The sequence below is a fragment of the Melozone crissalis genome, unplaced genomic scaffold (assembly GCF_028551555.1).
Source record: "Melozone crissalis strain CALT ecotype California unplaced genomic scaffold, PUWL_Pcris_2 ptg000009l_1, whole genome shotgun sequence".
NCBI classification, from domain to species: Eukaryota; Metazoa; Chordata; class Aves; order Passeriformes; family Passerellidae; genus Melozone; species Melozone crissalis.
The window spans coordinates 3122926-3139522 of record NW_026535787.1 but is presented as its reverse complement, the minus strand read 5'-3'; the positions used below and the strand labels follow the sequence as shown (position 1 = coordinate 3139522).

Sequence of the window (16597 nt, the reverse complement as noted above, 5' to 3'; positions counted from 1 at the left end):
CCTTTCCACTGGCTGCTCCCCCCGCCTGTTACGCCCCCCTCCGCAGCCGCCCGCCCGATGCCCGTCCGCTGAGCTTCGCCGCCCGCGCTCTGATTGGCCGGCGCACGCCTCTATCAGCGCTCTCATGCCCGTTTCCCATTCGTAATTGGGCCCAAACCTTGCCCATCTCCGCGGCGAGCCAATCAGCGAGTGACTTCCGGCGGGGTGGGCGGGGCCGTGCGGCTGCGGCGGAGCGGCGCGTCCGGCCCGGCCCGGCGGGGCCCAGCGCGGAGCGGCGGCGGCGGAGCAGCCCCGGGGCGGCCCCGGGCGGGCGGCGCGGCCGCTGCGGGTAATGGCGCCCGGCACGGGGCCGGTGGGTCCGCGCGTGGGGAGGAGGCTGCGGGGCCGCCCGGGAAACACCCGCGCTGCGGGGAAGGGCCGCAGCCGCGGGGCCTGGGCTGTGCCGGGCCGGGCTCCGCGCGTTTCACACGGCGCCGGCAGCCCGGGGGACGAACGCACCGAGTGACGGTCCCCGTCCCCGGGCGGAACCCGCCCCGCGCTTGGAGATCAAGGCTCGCTGTGCTCCTCTCCCCGCGGCTCCGGTGCGGTGACAGCGGCCACAGCCCGGACCCCGGAGCGTCCCGGAGAGCGGATCCGTGGGCACCCCGAGGGCGGAGGCAGCAGCACTCTGCAAGGAAACACGCCAAAACTTGATATCCCCCCCCAAACTAGGCCTACCAAAAATCCTATGTTCTGCTGCTCTCAGAATCCCCAGAGATTTTGCAGCAGTGGGACTACAAATATCTGGTTTGGTGGGGGAAGTTTTTTTGGCTTTTCAGAAGCCAAAGCAACAAGTTTGTGTTGGGTTAGGATTTGTTTTCTGCTTGATTTCAGCAAATGGTTTAGGAAGCTCATATATAAAGCAACAAAAAGAAGAAGATCACATTGATGCTGGATAAAGATTGTTTACCATTGTATCAGTCTGAGATTTACGGATCTGCAAAGCCACAATGAGAGCAAACAAAATTCACGAGGAGAGCAGCTAATACCAAGATCTTTGTTCCCTTTTTTTGCAGAAGCTTGTAATCTCTTCTTGTAGCAATGGCTTAAGAAAAAAAGGCAGTGTTGCAGACAGAATTCTCTATTCCTTTAGTTCCAGGACAGGCAAAACCCATTCTGGACAGCAGAAACTCTATACAACCTTTTTTTTTAATATTGCTACAACAAACTGGGTAACAAAAGAAAACAAGTACAGAGAAGTACATTTGGAGGTACCAGGAGAGTTGAAAGAAACATTGTTGCCTTTTAGGGGTTATGTTAAGGAAATGGGTAGCTAATGCGGTGACCGTTAATTTTTCTCAGAAAACCTCAAAGCTGAACAAAGCTGTTACTTGACTTCACCTTGACTTTGAAAACTCCATACCTCAACAACAAAAGGACACAGGTCCTTGTAATTTCAAAGCACTTTACTGGGTTATTGCCGGCTTTGGTGACATGGTCTAGTTTAGAGTGATGCTAAACCTCTTTGAAAATACAATTTCTTATTTTGCATTGCAATAGATGCAAACCTATGTTCCCATCAGGCTGTTCCAGCAGTGACAAAATTATTTGCTCTAAGCTCCAGGTTTAATCTAAGAGCTGTGGTTTAAAAACCTGGGCTGCTTCCAAACAAGTGCTGGCAAAGCTTTGGTTTGGGATTTTTTTGTTGAGGTTTACTTACTTCTACAAGCGACAGTAATAATTTTCTTGCTTGATATGGAAAAAATACACAGAAAGCATCAACTCAGCATAATTAAGAGATTATCAAATATGTTGAAAATGCTAAGAAGAAAGTACCCTTTGTCCTAATGTGTAAAGGGTAAAAAAGGGTCTTCATGAAACCCCAAAAGTGTTTATTTTAACTGAATACCAGATTGGATTTTGAGAGTTCTGTTGAATCACCACAATATTAGTGGTGTAAGGATAACTTCAAACAGTTATTTAAAACTACTTTCCATAACTACATTCTAATACCCTATAACTACATATCTATATATCCACCACAATCTCAACAGATTCACAATACATACTATTAAAAAAAACAAATAGAAAAAAGTTCTCACCACATTAATAAAATCTTATACCAAAAGTACAGATAGTCTCTGAGAGTAATCTGTTGTCATCTTATTGCAGGGGTCCCATACTGTTGTCTCCTTATCACAAAAGTATCATACCTGCTTGGTGTTTCATCCTGGGCAGCTCTCAGAGCACTGACTCTTCTTCACACAGCAGCCAACACACTCCAGCCCCCCTCACAGTGCCCCACCCCATTCTTTTATAGCACTCTTCTTCTCATTGCTTACAGCTGTGGCCTGCTGAAGTCAGGCCTGGTCCTAATCTCTGATAATTGGCCCAGCTGCAACTCCTTAGGGGTAAGATTACTTTCTACACTATCTTTATTTTCTTATATTCTATCCCCCTACAGTAACCCAAATAACAAAACCCACTCCTCATCATAAATCTAAAAACAAAACCAAAAAAGAGTGGAAGTGAAGGAACTTCATTCTCCCATTTAACAGGACTTGCAGATGAAAATCCTTTCACTAGCAGTGTCACAAACATGTCTGACAGGTAGCTAATGACATTTCAGGTGTCAGCAGGCTGCACACTGAATGAACTCTGGTTTGTTCCCCAGCTTTGCCATGGAGCGGTTCGGGGTGAAGTCGGCGCCGTCGCGGAACCGCTCCAAGACCGCGCTGTACGTGACGCCCCAGGACCGCGTGACGGAGTTCGGCAGCGAGCTGCACGAGGACGGGGGGAAGCTCTTCTGCACCTCCTGCAACGTGGTGCTCAACCACGTCCGCAAGTCCGCCATCAACGACCACCTCAAGTCCAAAACGCACACCAAGAGGAAGGCGGAGTTCGAGGAGCAGAACGTCAGGAAGAAGCAAAGGACTCTGACCGCCTCCCTGCAGTGCAACAGCGCTGCCCAGACAGAGAAAAGCAGCGTGATCCAGGACTTTGTGAAAATGTGCCTGGAGGCCAACATCCCCCTGGAGAAGGCCGACCACCCCTCCGTGCGGGCCTTCCTGTCCCGCTACGTTAAGAACGGCAGCTCCATACCCAAGTCGGAGCAGCTAAGGAAAGCCTATCTGCCTGATGGCTATGACAATGAGAACCAGCTCATCAACACTGAAGACCGTTGAGAAGAGAACAGTTTTCATCCTTGTTGTGAAGTTTTACATATTGATGGTGTGGTTTATTTTTATATTCATGCATATATACAGTGTTACATATTGATTTTACAAGCTATTTTGTATTCTTGTAGAAATTGACAATCTACTCCTGACCTTAGCGGTGTGCCACAGATTGTTGCTAACCCTGCTGTGGACTTGGGAGCTACGCCGATGTAGAGCTCATGAGGAATGTAGGGAGCATCCCTGGCATACACCTGATCTCTGTTCAGTCCAGCTGTAACTGAGGCTGAGAAAAAGGCACTTGAATGGAGGACCCCAGCTCACAGCGCATCCAAGAAGACGGTGTGGTAGGGATTGCTGCTCGTGGCAGTGGATTGCTGTGTCCAGTATCCTGTCCCTGAGTGACCAAGAAGAGGGGCTGCACCTTTGAAATGCAAGAAGCTCTAGGATGGTTAGTTAAAGTATCACTGCTCTGTTGGGGGAGGACTATTGCAACTTTCTATTCAAGCTTGGTTTATGTTTTGAAACAGGAAACATTTTTCTTCTAGAACTCTCTCTTATGCTGTTTGGTGCAACTGTGGATGTATTCATTATCCAGCTTAACCAGCCAGTGTCTTGTACTGACCTCTGAACTCCACTATTCTCATAAGGCTGGGAGTTCTGCAGGTTTGCCATGTCTGCTTTTCTAACATCACCGTTCCTTTGTCTTGGTTTCACATGCCCCCTTCCACTTCAGTGCCAATATTTGAAAGCTGAGTAGACAAACCAGTAACTGAGTGTGGTTTGCAGTGCAGCTGCTGTCAAGTGAAACTTATGCTGGACCAAGTTCTTAGCAGAGATTACTGCCTTTTTCCTACTAGCAGGACTAAACTAAATCTAAATTGGGGATGGCAGAGGCACTAAACTGAGGAGTTGGGAAGTTTTTTCAGTGTGCACAGAAGAGGCTGCTCCATCTTTCCCTGAAGGTCCTTTACACATCTGGCCTTATCATCAGCCTTTCAGTCAAGGGAGGTGAAGTGATTAAAATAAAACAGTTACTGCAAAGGTTCTTCAGTACTTGTAAACACAAGTAGGAAGGCAGATACACTTTGAACTCATAAGGGAATTTCAGACTTGTATTTCTTACTCTGTGCCACAGCCACATCTATTGCACTGGCAGAAAGCAAAATGGGAAATTGAAGAATTTAAATCATGTTACTCTCTCCAAAATCTAGTTAATAGTTACTAAGCTATTCCAAATGATGATGCCAAATAGTTCACTAACACAAATGTTCCATAAAGGTTTGGAATAAAATGAGGGAGTACTGTGCAAAGTGCTGGAATGCAACTGACCTCTGCCTGCTCTAGATCTCCTGGAGATGCTCTGGGTTCAGACAGGTGCCTGCATCTCCTGGAGGCACAGGAATCCTCCCTCTCCATGGGTACAATGGCATAAGGATGCTTTAACTCCTGAGGGCGGAGCCAGTTGTCCAGCTTCCTTCCCCAGCAGAGTTTCACAGCAGTTTATTTACAGTGATACCAAGAATTGCTGAAAAGAGACAAAATAACCAGATTATTTTGGGTTTAGAGCTATTTCCCACCTGTATCCAGAGCAGTCTCCTTTGCTGGGCTGAGAGACTTTGGTACTTAGTAACAACTATTTTTTTGTGCTATTAGTCTGCAGAAATGCACTTGTGTTTCATGTCCTGCTATGAAACCTGCTGGAATAGATGCACAAAGCTAAAAAGCAGAAGGTTTTCTACCCATGTGCATCAATCCAGGGGTGCTCAACCCGCTGCTGGTCTAGGACTTCAGGCAGAAATAACAGTATCAACTTTTTAATCTAATCCTAGAGATCAGGATATGCCTTCCTAAATATCATTTTTTATTGCACAAGCTTGGGTTTACCTTAAAATCCTTAACTGCTTTGGGCTAGAACTGTTTAATAAATCTTCTGAAGCCAAGTGAAAGGTAAACTGCCAATAGCCTTTTCTGTCCTGACAAGAACTGAAAGTATTTTCTCACTGTTTCCTTACAGTGAAACAACATCCTTGCTTTAACTTTTAATGTTTATTGAAACCTCAGCAATGCTATCTTAGAATTGAAGCCAATGGAGAATAATGGGATATTGAGAAAAGAAAAGCAGCTAGAGAATTGGGATGGGCAAAAAGAATTTGAGCTAGTTCACTCAGTTTTGCTACCATGGGATTTTCCAGGCTACACCCCATAACAATTTCATATAGGATTAGATGCTGTGTGTTCTTCCCTTGACTGACAGACTGACAGACATTTTGAAAGCTTCATGGGAACATTAAATAGGTTCCTGCATAACTGGAAAAAAAAGAAGAAAAAAAATCAAGTTGCTTTCAAATTTACAGTTTTACATAAAAATGAAGCAATTGGCAATTGTAATGGACTCAATTTGAAGGACACTGCTGTCCTAATAATAGGATATTTTCATTTAAAAATAAAGCCACAATAAGCTTTCAAGCTTTTTTGAAAATCACGATGTTGATCCATTGCAACAAACATTAATAATAGAGTAAAGCTATGAAAAATAAAGCACTTCCAGGTAATCTAGAAAGAATGAATAAGTTTAAAATCATGAACATAACCCACATAATCAAGGCATTTTTAGAAAAAATATGAGTAGGTGATTGCATTCTGTCATGAAACAGAGTCCTGCAAACACTCTAATTCAGAACATAATTTTGCCAGTATGGCTGCAGATGGATAAAACATAACTTTATTTTAACTGCTGTTCATCTTAGGGTAGATTTACAGGAGAAGTTTTCTCATCTATCTAAACCTAAGGAATAACGAAATCCTAGTTTTGAGGCTGTGATGGAGTTGTTTGAACAGTCTCCATGGGGGATTAATTTCTTGTGCAAGAATGTATTTCCTGTAAAGAAAACTTTCAGAAGTAAAGGGAGGATGGTAACAGTGTCAGCTTTTCACTTTACATCCCAATGTAGGGACAAGCTCTAAGGGATACTTTCTGCCATGTGGTTTTAGGAATATATTTGAACTCTAAATGTAAGCGAAAAAAAATTACAATAAATATTTTCTTCTCTGACCAATACTTCAAAACTAATTTAGCCAAGTTAGCTGAAATTACTCCCAAGTGCTGTTTTTGAAACCAAAGTTGCAAAGAGTAAAATACAAACAGGAGCATTCTCTGTTGTGTGACTCCTTACATGGACACACCATGATAGTTTCAGCTTGTATGTTCCTGAAAAAACAGGAGCAAGCTTCAGAAGTTTTAATCATTTTGAAGCCTGTAATTTGGCTGGTCCCACGGGAAGGTGAAGCATACAGCATAATAAAAGGGAATCGTTTTTCAGTGGAGAGAGAAACTTGTACTGCACAGCATGGGATATTCTCATGATAGACAGGCTGGTTTTAGCCAGAGCCCCTTTTAGCAATTCTGTTGAACTGAAGAGTGAGATGCTCCCTCTTAGCTTTTGCAGCATAATGAGCTGATTTTCAGGAAAAAAGAAAAACAAAAGCTGGAAGTTTGGCAAGGATAATCTCTATTTATATTTACATACAAAAAGAGGCAAGGCTTACTGTTGTTGCGTTCACATTGTACTCACTGCTACTTACTCTGTGTAATTTGAGTGCTTGTTGTCTTTGTACAATTTTAAAGTCGTGTCTAACTTTCAAAATATTTTTATTTTAACAAAGTTTCTCACTGTAATAGTGCTGTTAGAGTTTAGTCTCTTTTGGTCTGATGAAGATGCTTTATTTTTGTTTTGGTGGTAGGGATGTTTTGTTGATGGTGAGTGGCCACAGAAATGGTTTTATTTAAAAAAATAAGTCATGAACTTATGATTAGATACTAGAGTGAGGCTGAAGAAACCCGGGTCCTGCAGTGCCACAAGACTTCCTGTAGGAACAGTAAGACCAGAGTAAGTGATTTAAGTTTTTATATTAAAACAATACTGAAGAGAAATACTTTACATTGTAAAGTTTTCACTTGGTAATGAAAAAACAGTCTCTTTGAAAAAAATAAAGGTATTCCTTTTTTTATAGAATTTATGCATAATCTCTTATTTTACCAATCAACTGGATTAAGAACTTGTGGTAGTTCCCATAGAGTGGTGTAATATAAGACACAAAAATGGATGGGGACAGGAAAATTTAAGGAGCTGCTGCTGTAGCCTAAGGTAACATCAGATATTGAAGGATTTGGTTGATTTACCTGTGCAATGACACTGTTTCAGGACTGGTTATACAGAACCTCTGCTTCCTGTCACTCCAGATTTTCTTCATGGTGACAGAAATTCCCTACTGATGCCTTCTGCTCCAAGTGAATACCAGGTGGAATGATTTTTGTACATTTTGACACTGCAGTAAACCATTTGTAGTACAGGATCTTGCAGCTACCCAAGGCCTCAGATGTTTGCAGGAAGGGCTTCTGCAATGTGGAAGAATCCAAAAAGGTCACAGTTTGATTTCTCTCCCTTGGAGACTTCATGAAAATTGAGCAAATAACATCAACCCATCAAAAATTATCATCAAGTGTGGGTTTGGTTGTTTACACATTTCTTTTTTCTGAATTCTGACCTGTCTTTGACATCTGAGGATGGATCAACGATAAATTCAGGCAACCTCTTGACTGATGAATTTATGAACCATAATTTTCTCATTTTCAGTCATTTCCAGGTCACAGCACATTAAGATCAAGTGCTTTTTGTTGTGAAATGGAAAAGCAGAATAGAAATAAACATACCCTTTGTAAAATTTTCTTGTGTGGACAATTTGTGTATGAAACAGCACATGCACACTTGCAAAATCAATGTATCAGTCAGGGTTTCTGTAGAAGCTGATGCAGAACCAGGTGAAGCAAATATTTAAAGTTCAGTAATTAGGCCATGCTAAATTCTGATGGTGACATTTTACCTTTTTAACTGAATCAAGGCAGATCAATCCATATCCAGGATGCAGCAGGATCAAGTGCACACAGCTTTCAGGCCACAGTGATATTGATAATTGGGTCTGACATTTGTTATTTGCATAGGCTGGAGGAGAATCTCTGACAGTTCTGCTTTTTTTTTCTTTTCCTCATCCCACCACTTTTTTTACAAGGGGTTTGGAATTTGTGCCTTGTGCAGCCACCTCTTTCATATCCACAAGCACATCTCAGGTTGAAGCACAAAGTGCAGGATGAGAGTTGGACTACAGAGAGCTACTGCAGCTCAGGTGAAAGTACTGTTCAGTACTTCTGTTCAGAGTGGACAGAAAAGTATTTAGGGACTTGAGAGGTTTTTGGGAGGGGTTTGTGTATTGGTTTGCCTCAAGTGTTTTTTTAATCTGTCCTCCAGTGTACAAAATAGCTCCAATTCAGCATTGAATTTCACTGCAGTAACTGACATTTTCTCACCTCAATTCTTCTATAATTAGCTTGAAATTGCTTCCTCCCTCCCCTTATTTCTGAAGCCTGTCATTACTCCAAGACAAATCCAACAGCTACAATACCCATGGCTGCACTTAGGGAATTGTTTTACAGACAAAAATCCCCCAAGTGGAGCTTTAACCAGCTCTGGACAGAATTAACGGAGCCCCGTCCTGAGAGCACCCAAGCTGGGCCTACAATACAGAACCTGGCTCAAGATGTGTGCTTTGGTTTAACAAGGCTCAGCTCACCTCCTGAAACTGAAACTGCTGAGGGAAAAGTGGGGAGATGCAAAGAATCTCATGTTGTGGAGGACTTGCATCAAAATGAAGGAGCTGACCCCTGCTCTAACAGGGAATTACAGGAGTAAAACTGCAGGGGCTACCTTGGCTGGTGCAGCAGCAAATCCTGAGCTCTGAGACCACCAGTGACAGGCAAGGAGCTGATGGGACACTGGAACATGGCTGCTCCTTTAAGGCACTAAAACCTCCTTCACACAGTTTTAAAAGGTAATTTTCAGCAGACTTCCTGCAGCCCACTTTCAGAACGCTGTGTCTCACTCTGTGGTTTCCTGCAAACAGGAAAAATGCAGCCCCAAAATAGAACTTTGGTCTTTTTCTTCTTGTCAGAAGAAAAACTGAGGTAGGACAGAAAGAACATTGCATAGATTATGGTTGGGTTGTTCTTTTCACTTGCCTTCAGCCAAGTAGCAACAGCCCTGACAAAGGAGACTGAATCAGGTACAGTTTCTATTTATAGCAATCCTCAGGTCTGAAATTCACCCCATGTTTTTGGAGCCTTTTCCTCCAAAATAATATCTAATACAGAGAACTGTTCTAGTTGTGTTTAAATGGAAGAGGTTCTTTGAATTCAATTGCACTGAGGGTTTTTAAATACCTGATGTCTCTTAGGATTCAACAAAGAAGTTACAGAGTTATTACAGACAATGCTCATATGGTGACATCTTTTTCTACCATTTCCCTTTCCTAATTATAGTTTAGGATTAGGACTCTCATTCCTTACCTTGCAAATACTTATTTTATATTTATTTAGCATTTACTATACCTTGAAACATGCTTTTAAAGCAAAACTATACTCTTGCAGTATCTCAAATCCATGGACTGAGTTAAAAAACAAAATTTAAAAATCTAAATTACCATTTGGAGATTGAAAATATCTCGTTTGTATCTTAATAATATCATAAAAATAGAATGGCTCAAGGGGGTAATTAGGTCTCCACAAGAGAAAAACTTCCCTGAATAAACAATTTTTCTGTCAGAGCTGGCTGTGGATGCAGACACCAGGTGTCTTCAGTGCACAAAAATGCAATTTGTGGTAGAAGTGGTTTGCCTCAAGAGGAGCCCTGCTGTGTGTGCAGTTACACTCAAGGTGTTCCCTTCCATAAATATTTCCCATTTAGGCTGGATTGGAGCTTTTGTCAGGCTTTTTCAGCTCCTCATCCTGCACCAGTAGGATTCTCCTGATCACTCACTCCATCCGAACACAAAATTTTCGACAGAAAAAAGAAATCCAAACATAACATTTCAGAAAGTTGTTCCATTATTTTTTCCAAAATATTATTCTGGAAAAAAAAACTTGATAATTTAGACTTTGGTAAGCATTTCCATCATAAGCAGAGGTGACAATTGCTATATACAAAATTCCTGTTTGCTTTCAATTTGGTTCTAACTTTATGAAGAAACTCTGCATGGGCAAAAGTTTTTGGGAAGGTTCAGGTAAGTGCTTCAATGCCTTAAAAATACTTAGGGAAAAAAAATCTTAAAGACATGCTGAGAAAGGAACACACAAAATCCAAATTACTTGTCCTTATGAAGATCCTGAGAACAAACAGCAGAAACAATCATCCCTTACAGTGCAGACTATTGTGTGAAGAGTGAATTTTTTCAACTTCTTAATGGATTGATATTGAATTTAAGTCATGCAGAAGCACTGAAGAAGTTTAAAATCCAGCTTTGTATCCTTCTTCTCTGCTATCTTGCTTCTTGTAAAAACAAAACCTCATGTGCAGGAACACCTTTCAAAAAACAAAAAAAACCCCTGCAGCTTTGTTCATTACTCTGTGAGGGGAGACAGGAGCCAGAGAAGGGGAGATGTTTTATAGACTCTCAGGATCACCTTCTCTTTCCAATGCCCAGACAATAAAGGTTTCTCCAGTCATGTTGATAAAAAGGATAATCCTGTAGATTCCTCAGGTAACGCTGGCTCAGAGCAATTATTAAATTTACACTAAGATGTGGCCTCATAATTAAACCTGTCTGTAGCTATTAAACAGTACAGGTGGAGAACAGAAACCAAAGCAGTGCTCAGTGCACCCTGCAGATAATGAGTCTTATTTTACTACCATAGCAGAGCCTCCTAATTTAACTGAAGAGGATGATAATGACAATAACTGAGAAATATTCAGTAACTGGCCAGATAACAACTCCAGCACCTGAGGACAAAGTACTTTTGAACCATGGCCAAAGGTTTTGGTAGCATTCAACCCTGAGCTTGCAATCTGGAAATCCTACAAGCTCTAGGTCCAGTCTGCAGTCAAATTATCCTTAATTTGACAGTGTATCTGCAATTCTTTTGCTTAACCACATTTCATTATCATCCCACTTTCAACTCTAAAAGTTTTTGAGTAAGAGGCTGTGCTAATTTGGACTGATGTGAGGACTACACTGTGCCCAGTACCCTCCTGTGATAAAGCACTGCTAAAATGACCCAGATCACTACAAATATCAAAATAATATTTATAGGAGCATTACATAAAACTCTTGCAAGTCAGTCTCTACAGAACCATGATGGGATTTTTTCTTTTATGCACTTCCATCTTACCCCTTCTAAACTCGTTTGGTTTTTATTTTGCTCAAAAGTAAGCTGGGAGTTGAAGCCAACTTATTTAAGCTTGTATCCACAGACAAAACAATGAGAGCCCCAGAAAATCCTCCAGAAAATCTGCATTAGTGTTTCTTTAAAATGGGAGGGAAAAAGTGAAAAGGACTAAAATTCAATTTCTATTTGCAAAATTGTATTCCTCAAAAAAATTCCCAATGGCAATATAAATACATACAATTGCTAAAATAAAATTTTCCATCATTCCTTGAGAAGCCACCTCTGAAGCTGAGGGAAGGTGTCTAATGAGTTGCAGAACTGTTGTGCTCATAACAAGGGATTGAAGAATTGGAGAATCCTCCTTATCTGCTGCTGGAACATGTGTTGGAAGAGATGAGAAGTTCAGTACCCTGAGTAGTAAAAATATTTGACAGCTATGAAAGAACAAGTGAAACAACTCCTAACTCTGCCCTCACATTTTGCATTGTATAAAGTGCCACTATATTTCCATCTGTGCACTGATGCAAACTTCCTCCAAATGCTTTTGTGCTGAACTCTGAGCATCTGTGTATTTTAACCAGGCTCTTTCTTCTTCTCTGAAGGTCAGAAGGACGTGGAGGCCTCTGGTCCTTAGTCAAGACCAAAGTGATCCGTGCTGAGAACGCTGATCCTGGGAGAGGAAAGAACTTTTTAAGCCAACAGAAGGATACCTTAATACTGCTGCTTGTAAACTTGCAGTTTGTGGTGAATGCTGATGGTGTCAAATGATCCTGGTTCTGACCAATGGCAACTGAAGACTACAAATTAAAATTGATATGTGTGCATGGCTTGTAGAAGTGAGACTCTCTGGTGTGTGGCATTGGTTATGTCAGAGGATATCAGATCATTATCACCCATTGATATTTTGTTCCCTAGCTCAGTTTTTGGGTTAGTTTCTTTCTTGATCTTTTGCTTGTATGAGTAAGTTCCTGCCATTAACAAAGGGCAGATTGCATTCACTTCAGTGTTTACCAACTGACAACTCTGTGCTCAATTTTCTTCATGCCTACTACCTGGCAGGTGAAGAGAAGTCATCAAGATTTCCTAAATCTGAGGATTGTCAGCATCTCTTGTCCTGCTTGCCTGGAAAGCACTCGTGTGCCTTTTAAGCCACTTCTCTTCATTGTTTCCAGAATTTCATCTGCAATGGAAAGTGCAGTGTTTACAAATGAGTTGAAATTGGTTATAGAAGATAATTCTAAAATATCTGCCAAGCTGTAAAGCAAAGTTTATAAACTCTGTCCTCCTACTCTTTCAGGCAAAAAGTTTTATGCAAAATAATCTCCAACCAAACTCACAACTTACAAACTGAAGTTTAGTGTTTTGCTAGAATTCTGTATGAACTGCAGGACAAAGTGAAATTTGTAACGCCTTCTCACAAAAGCTGCCTAATAAATCAGGTGTGAAGAATAATCTTGACATTACATGATAACTTGTGGCCATCAAGCATTAGATCAGAAGGAACAATTCCAAATATTTTCTCTATACCTGTAAAATGAAAGACATCACATTTCCCACTAAGCCTTCTCAGTTAACACCACTATTCTCTTCCATAAGAAAGAATAAGCCTGGCATCATTAATTAATTCAGACTTAATTAATCCACCTTTCAGACTTGGAACTGAAATCCTGCAGAGCTGCTGGGGTCCCACACACTTTCACTTTCCAAACTAGCTTGGGGAGTTCTTAGTTTTGATACATTTGCTTGCATTTTTGGTCTAGCTGTGATCAACATTTTGATTTATACCATATTAACCCCGGTTAGGCCCATTAGAATGTCCAAGGACAGTGCTCACCTGGATTATTTTCTTTAATTGTGACCAAGTAGAATAATCCTCCTGGTGAAAGCAGGTCTGGTACTAATGGGAAAACTCTATCCATGACTTCTCTGCCCTGTTTGCCCCCAGCCCAGGATGCCTCTATTCCTTGGCTTTTCACCTAGGAAGAAGGAAAGCAAAGATTGTCATAAAACAGATTATCAGAACTGTCACAACAACAGACTGTAGCAATACTCTTTTTAATGTGTATTTCAATATTCTCCTACCTCTTCAGAAGGTGTTACCACATATGGTGGGTTAAACAGCAGCAGATCAACCTTCCCATTTAATCTTGGGGATAATCCTTTGACCTGTAGGTGAAGTTGATGATTGTGTGTGGATTTTTTTGGGAACATGAAGAGTGCAAATATTTTGTAAAAATACGGTTACATAGTTCAGTTGTTCAGCCATTTTAAATCCCATTTATTGTGGCCTACTGACATCCTCTTTTATAAACGTATAAAAGGGTTAAAGAGAAAAATTAGCTTTGCTCCATATCAATTTTTTAAGAAACTAAAGGTAACAACAGACACAAGTTCTAATTAAATCAGAAAAGGTTGAGAACCAAGAACTGCATAACTTTAGACAAAGGGCTATGATAATGTCAGGCCACTATAGAATTCCTCATGCAGCACTTTCCAAACTAAATCTACAGATTTATTTAATTAATACAATGAATTCTTAGAGCTTAATTTTGAATTTTATAGCTTGAGTAGTTGGTTGGGGTTTTTTTGGCAGTGGGTGATGTCCAGACGTCCCTTCCAACCCAAACTATTGTGTGACTCCATGATCTCCAATAAGTATTAAAAAAATTACAGAAACCATGAAAGAAACTCTTGAAACCTCTCTCTTACCAAGTCAGTGACGACAGGCTGCAGGTGAACATTGTTCAGCAGAGCTGTCTCCTGGGTACAGTAAGCTGCCATGGGGTTGATATCTGTGCATCTAAAAGGGAAATATTACAAAGCGTAAGTTATAGGCTACTGTACCTGGAAGTTTAACCTTATGAACCACAAGCTAGTTTGTAGAATCACAGAATATTCCAAGTTAAAAGGGACCCACAAGGATTAAACCCAGAAAACACAAGAGTAGGCTTAACAATTTGTCTAAGAAATGGGAAAATGGATTTCTAGTCACAGCACTACTCATTTGTTACAGAACCTGAAGTAAATAATTCACACTGCACTGTAAGCTCAGAAATGCTCAACAGGCTCTCTTTGCTTTGATTTATGTATCTGTAGAATTGAGAAAAGAATAGTTTCTAAAATGTAAAAATGATAAATATGCATGAGAGGGCTAAGCATTCTGGGCTAGGCATCCTTTATTATTGCATGCAACAGTTTAGGTGCTGTTATACTTACATGTACAGTGCACTGGGTCCGAGGATAGAAGAAGCCACAAATGTTGAAACCACACCAGACCCGGATCCTATTTCAAGGCAGATCTCGACTCTGAAGAGAGAACACTCTGGATGACTTTAGTTTGTAAGAGATACCAGATTGGTCAAGACAGCATTATAGAACACAGTGTCCTCCCAAACATGTTGAAGCACAGAATCACAGAATATCCTGAGCTGGAAGGGACCCCCAAGGATCATCCAATTCAACCCCTGGCCCTGCACAGACACCCCAACAACCCCACCCTGTGCATCCCTGTCCAAAGACTCTCTGAGCTCTGTCAGGATGCTGCTGTCACCATTCCCTGGGGAGCTTTGTCCAGTGCCCCACCAGCCTCTGGGAGAAGAACCTTTTCCTGATATCCACCCTAACCCTTCCCGACACAGCTTCAGGCCATTCCCTCAGCTCGCACAGAGCAGGACCAGCGCTGGCTCCTCTCATGAGAAAGCTGCAGACAGCGACGAGGTTTCCTCTTCTCCGGGCTGAGGAAGCCAAGCACCCTCAGCCTGTTCTCCATCTCCGCAGCCCCTCTGGAGCTCTCCAATGGCTTTAACACCCCCGTGCCAGCAATCCCCCCCAGATCATCCCTCCCGGCCCTTCCCCATCTCCGCAGCCCCTCTGGAGCTCTCTCATGGCCACTGTGCCAGCAATCCCCCCTCAGCTCTCCCCTCCCGGCTCCCGTGCCCGCCCTGCCGCACCGAGCCTCCCGCAGGCTGTTCGCGTCCCGCTCCAGCGCATCGAGCAGCAGGAAGGTGTCCTCGGCCGGCTCGTACACGTCCCGAAAGGGCCCTCGCGGGCCCAGGTGCTCGTAGCGCGGGGTGGGCAGCGCCATCCCGGCCCGCATCCGGGGGAAGGGGCGGGACGGGGGCAGGAACGGGGCGGGACGCGGCCGCACCTCCGCAGCATCGCTGGGTGACGCTCGGATGTGCTCGACGCGAAGTTGCAGCGGTGCGGTGGCATCTGATGGCGTCTGTCCAACACTGAACACCCTCGGTGTGTTTTATGTGCGATCCCCGCCGCCGGTGCCCCTGCGGGTGGAGAGGGAGGGGCGGTGCTGCTCCTGCTCCTGATTTCGGTGTTCGCTTCACAAGTGGTGTTTCCATCACCAGAACGACCACAGGGAGTCAGCACAAACCCGAAGGAAAGAGCTGCTGAGGAAGTTTCTGAGACGCACTAGGGAAACCCTGATATTGATATCCAAAATACCTCTGTTTTCTAATAATAAAAGCTCTGTTTTCTAATACTTCTGTGATTCTTAGCCAGCAACACTAGACAGCATCCTTGTGTACCAAGCATCTGAACTTCAGAGTCGCAGAAACACAGATTGATTTGGGTTGGGAGGGACCCTTAAGCTCATCTCATTCCATCCGTGCCATGGTCAGACACCTTCCACTGTCCCAGGTGGCTCCAAGCCCCATCCAGCCTGGTCTTGGACACTGCCAGGGATCCAGAGGCAGCCACAGCTCCTCTGGGCACCCTGTGCCACAGCCTCAGCATCCTCACCCAGAAAAATAATTCCTTCCTAATATTCACTCTAAAGCTACTCTCTATCCATCTGAAGACGTTCCTCACTGCGCTGTCACTGCAGCTCCTTGTTAATATTCTCTCTCCATCTTCCTTGCAGGCTCCCTTAAGTGACTAGAAGGCTGCAATTAGATCATCCTGAAGCCTTTTCTTTTCCAGGCTGAACAATTCCAGTTCTTTCAGGCTTTCCTCCCAGCAGAGCTACTCCTTCCCTCTGATCATCCTGATTCCTTCTCTGGACTCTTTCAAACAGCTCCAGCTCTTTCCCGTGCTGAGACCCCAGAGCTGGAGGCAATAATTAAAGATTGAGGAAAAATTTCAGGCCCCAGATCAGATTAATGATTTTTCTCCATGAGACCAAATTCATTCTGATCAAAAGCAGGAGAAAGAGCTGAACAGATTCTAATTCCCATTAAATGTCTCTGTTGGATTATCAATGCCCTGAACACTT

The 16597-nt window shown here is 42.8% G+C and overlaps 2 protein-coding genes across 3 annotated transcripts; one reads left to right on the top strand and one right to left on the bottom strand.

Moving 5' to 3' along the window:
* The first annotated feature begins 304 nt into the window (after positions 1 to 304).
* On the top strand, positions 305 to 12047 carry CGGBP1 (CGG triplet repeat binding protein 1). Of its 2 annotated transcripts, none has more exons than XM_054270195.1 (2): positions 305 to 328; positions 2654 to 5340. In XM_054270195.1, exon 2 carries the CDS (start codon positions 2661 to 2663, stop codon positions 3162 to 3164), a length of 504 nt encoding a protein of 167 aa, XP_054126170.1. In that variant the 5' UTR covers positions 305 to 328; positions 2654 to 2660; the 3' UTR covers positions 3165 to 5340. The 2 variants fall into 2 exon arrangements, 1 of the variants encoding a protein (XP_054126170.1); XR_008482773.1 differs by lacking the exon at positions 305 to 328 and adding an exon at positions 11973 to 12047 and having other exon boundaries at positions 2622 to 3606.
* Positions 11491 to 15481, bottom strand: N6AMT1 (N-6 adenine-specific DNA methyltransferase 1). The gene is made up of 7 exons (XM_054270196.1): positions 15321 to 15481; positions 14587 to 14676; positions 14080 to 14170; positions 13453 to 13536; positions 13205 to 13346; positions 12423 to 12550; positions 11491 to 12040 (listed from the first exon to the last, which is right to left on the bottom strand). The coding sequence occupies exons 1-6, from the start codon at positions 15464 to 15466 to the stop codon at positions 12444 to 12446; spliced, it is 660 nt and encodes a 219-aa protein (XP_054126171.1). The 5' UTR covers positions 15467 to 15481; the 3' UTR covers positions 11491 to 12040; positions 12423 to 12443.
* Positions 15482 to 16597: the final 1116 nt, after the last annotated feature.

What these genes read in the sequence shown, in the direction of transcription:
- CGGBP1 (XM_054270195.1), top strand. Translation starts at nt 2,661, where the DNA reads ATGGAGCGGTTCGGGGTGAAGTCGGCGCCGTCGCGGAACCGCTCCAAG.
- N6AMT1 (XM_054270196.1), bottom strand. Translation starts at nt 15,466, where the DNA reads ATGCGGGCCGGGATGGCGCTGCCCACCCCGCGCTACGAGCACCTGGGC. An exon ending in GGACCCAGTGCACTGTACAT is followed by an intron (nt 14,171 to 14,586) that starts GTAAGTATAACA and finishes TTTCCCTTTTAG; the next exon opens with ATGCACAGATATCAACCCCA. An exon ending in TGGTAACACCTTCTGAAGAG is followed by an intron (nt 13,347 to 13,452) that starts GTAGGAGAATAT and finishes CCTTCTTCCTAG; the next exon opens with GTGAAAAGCCAAGGAATAGA.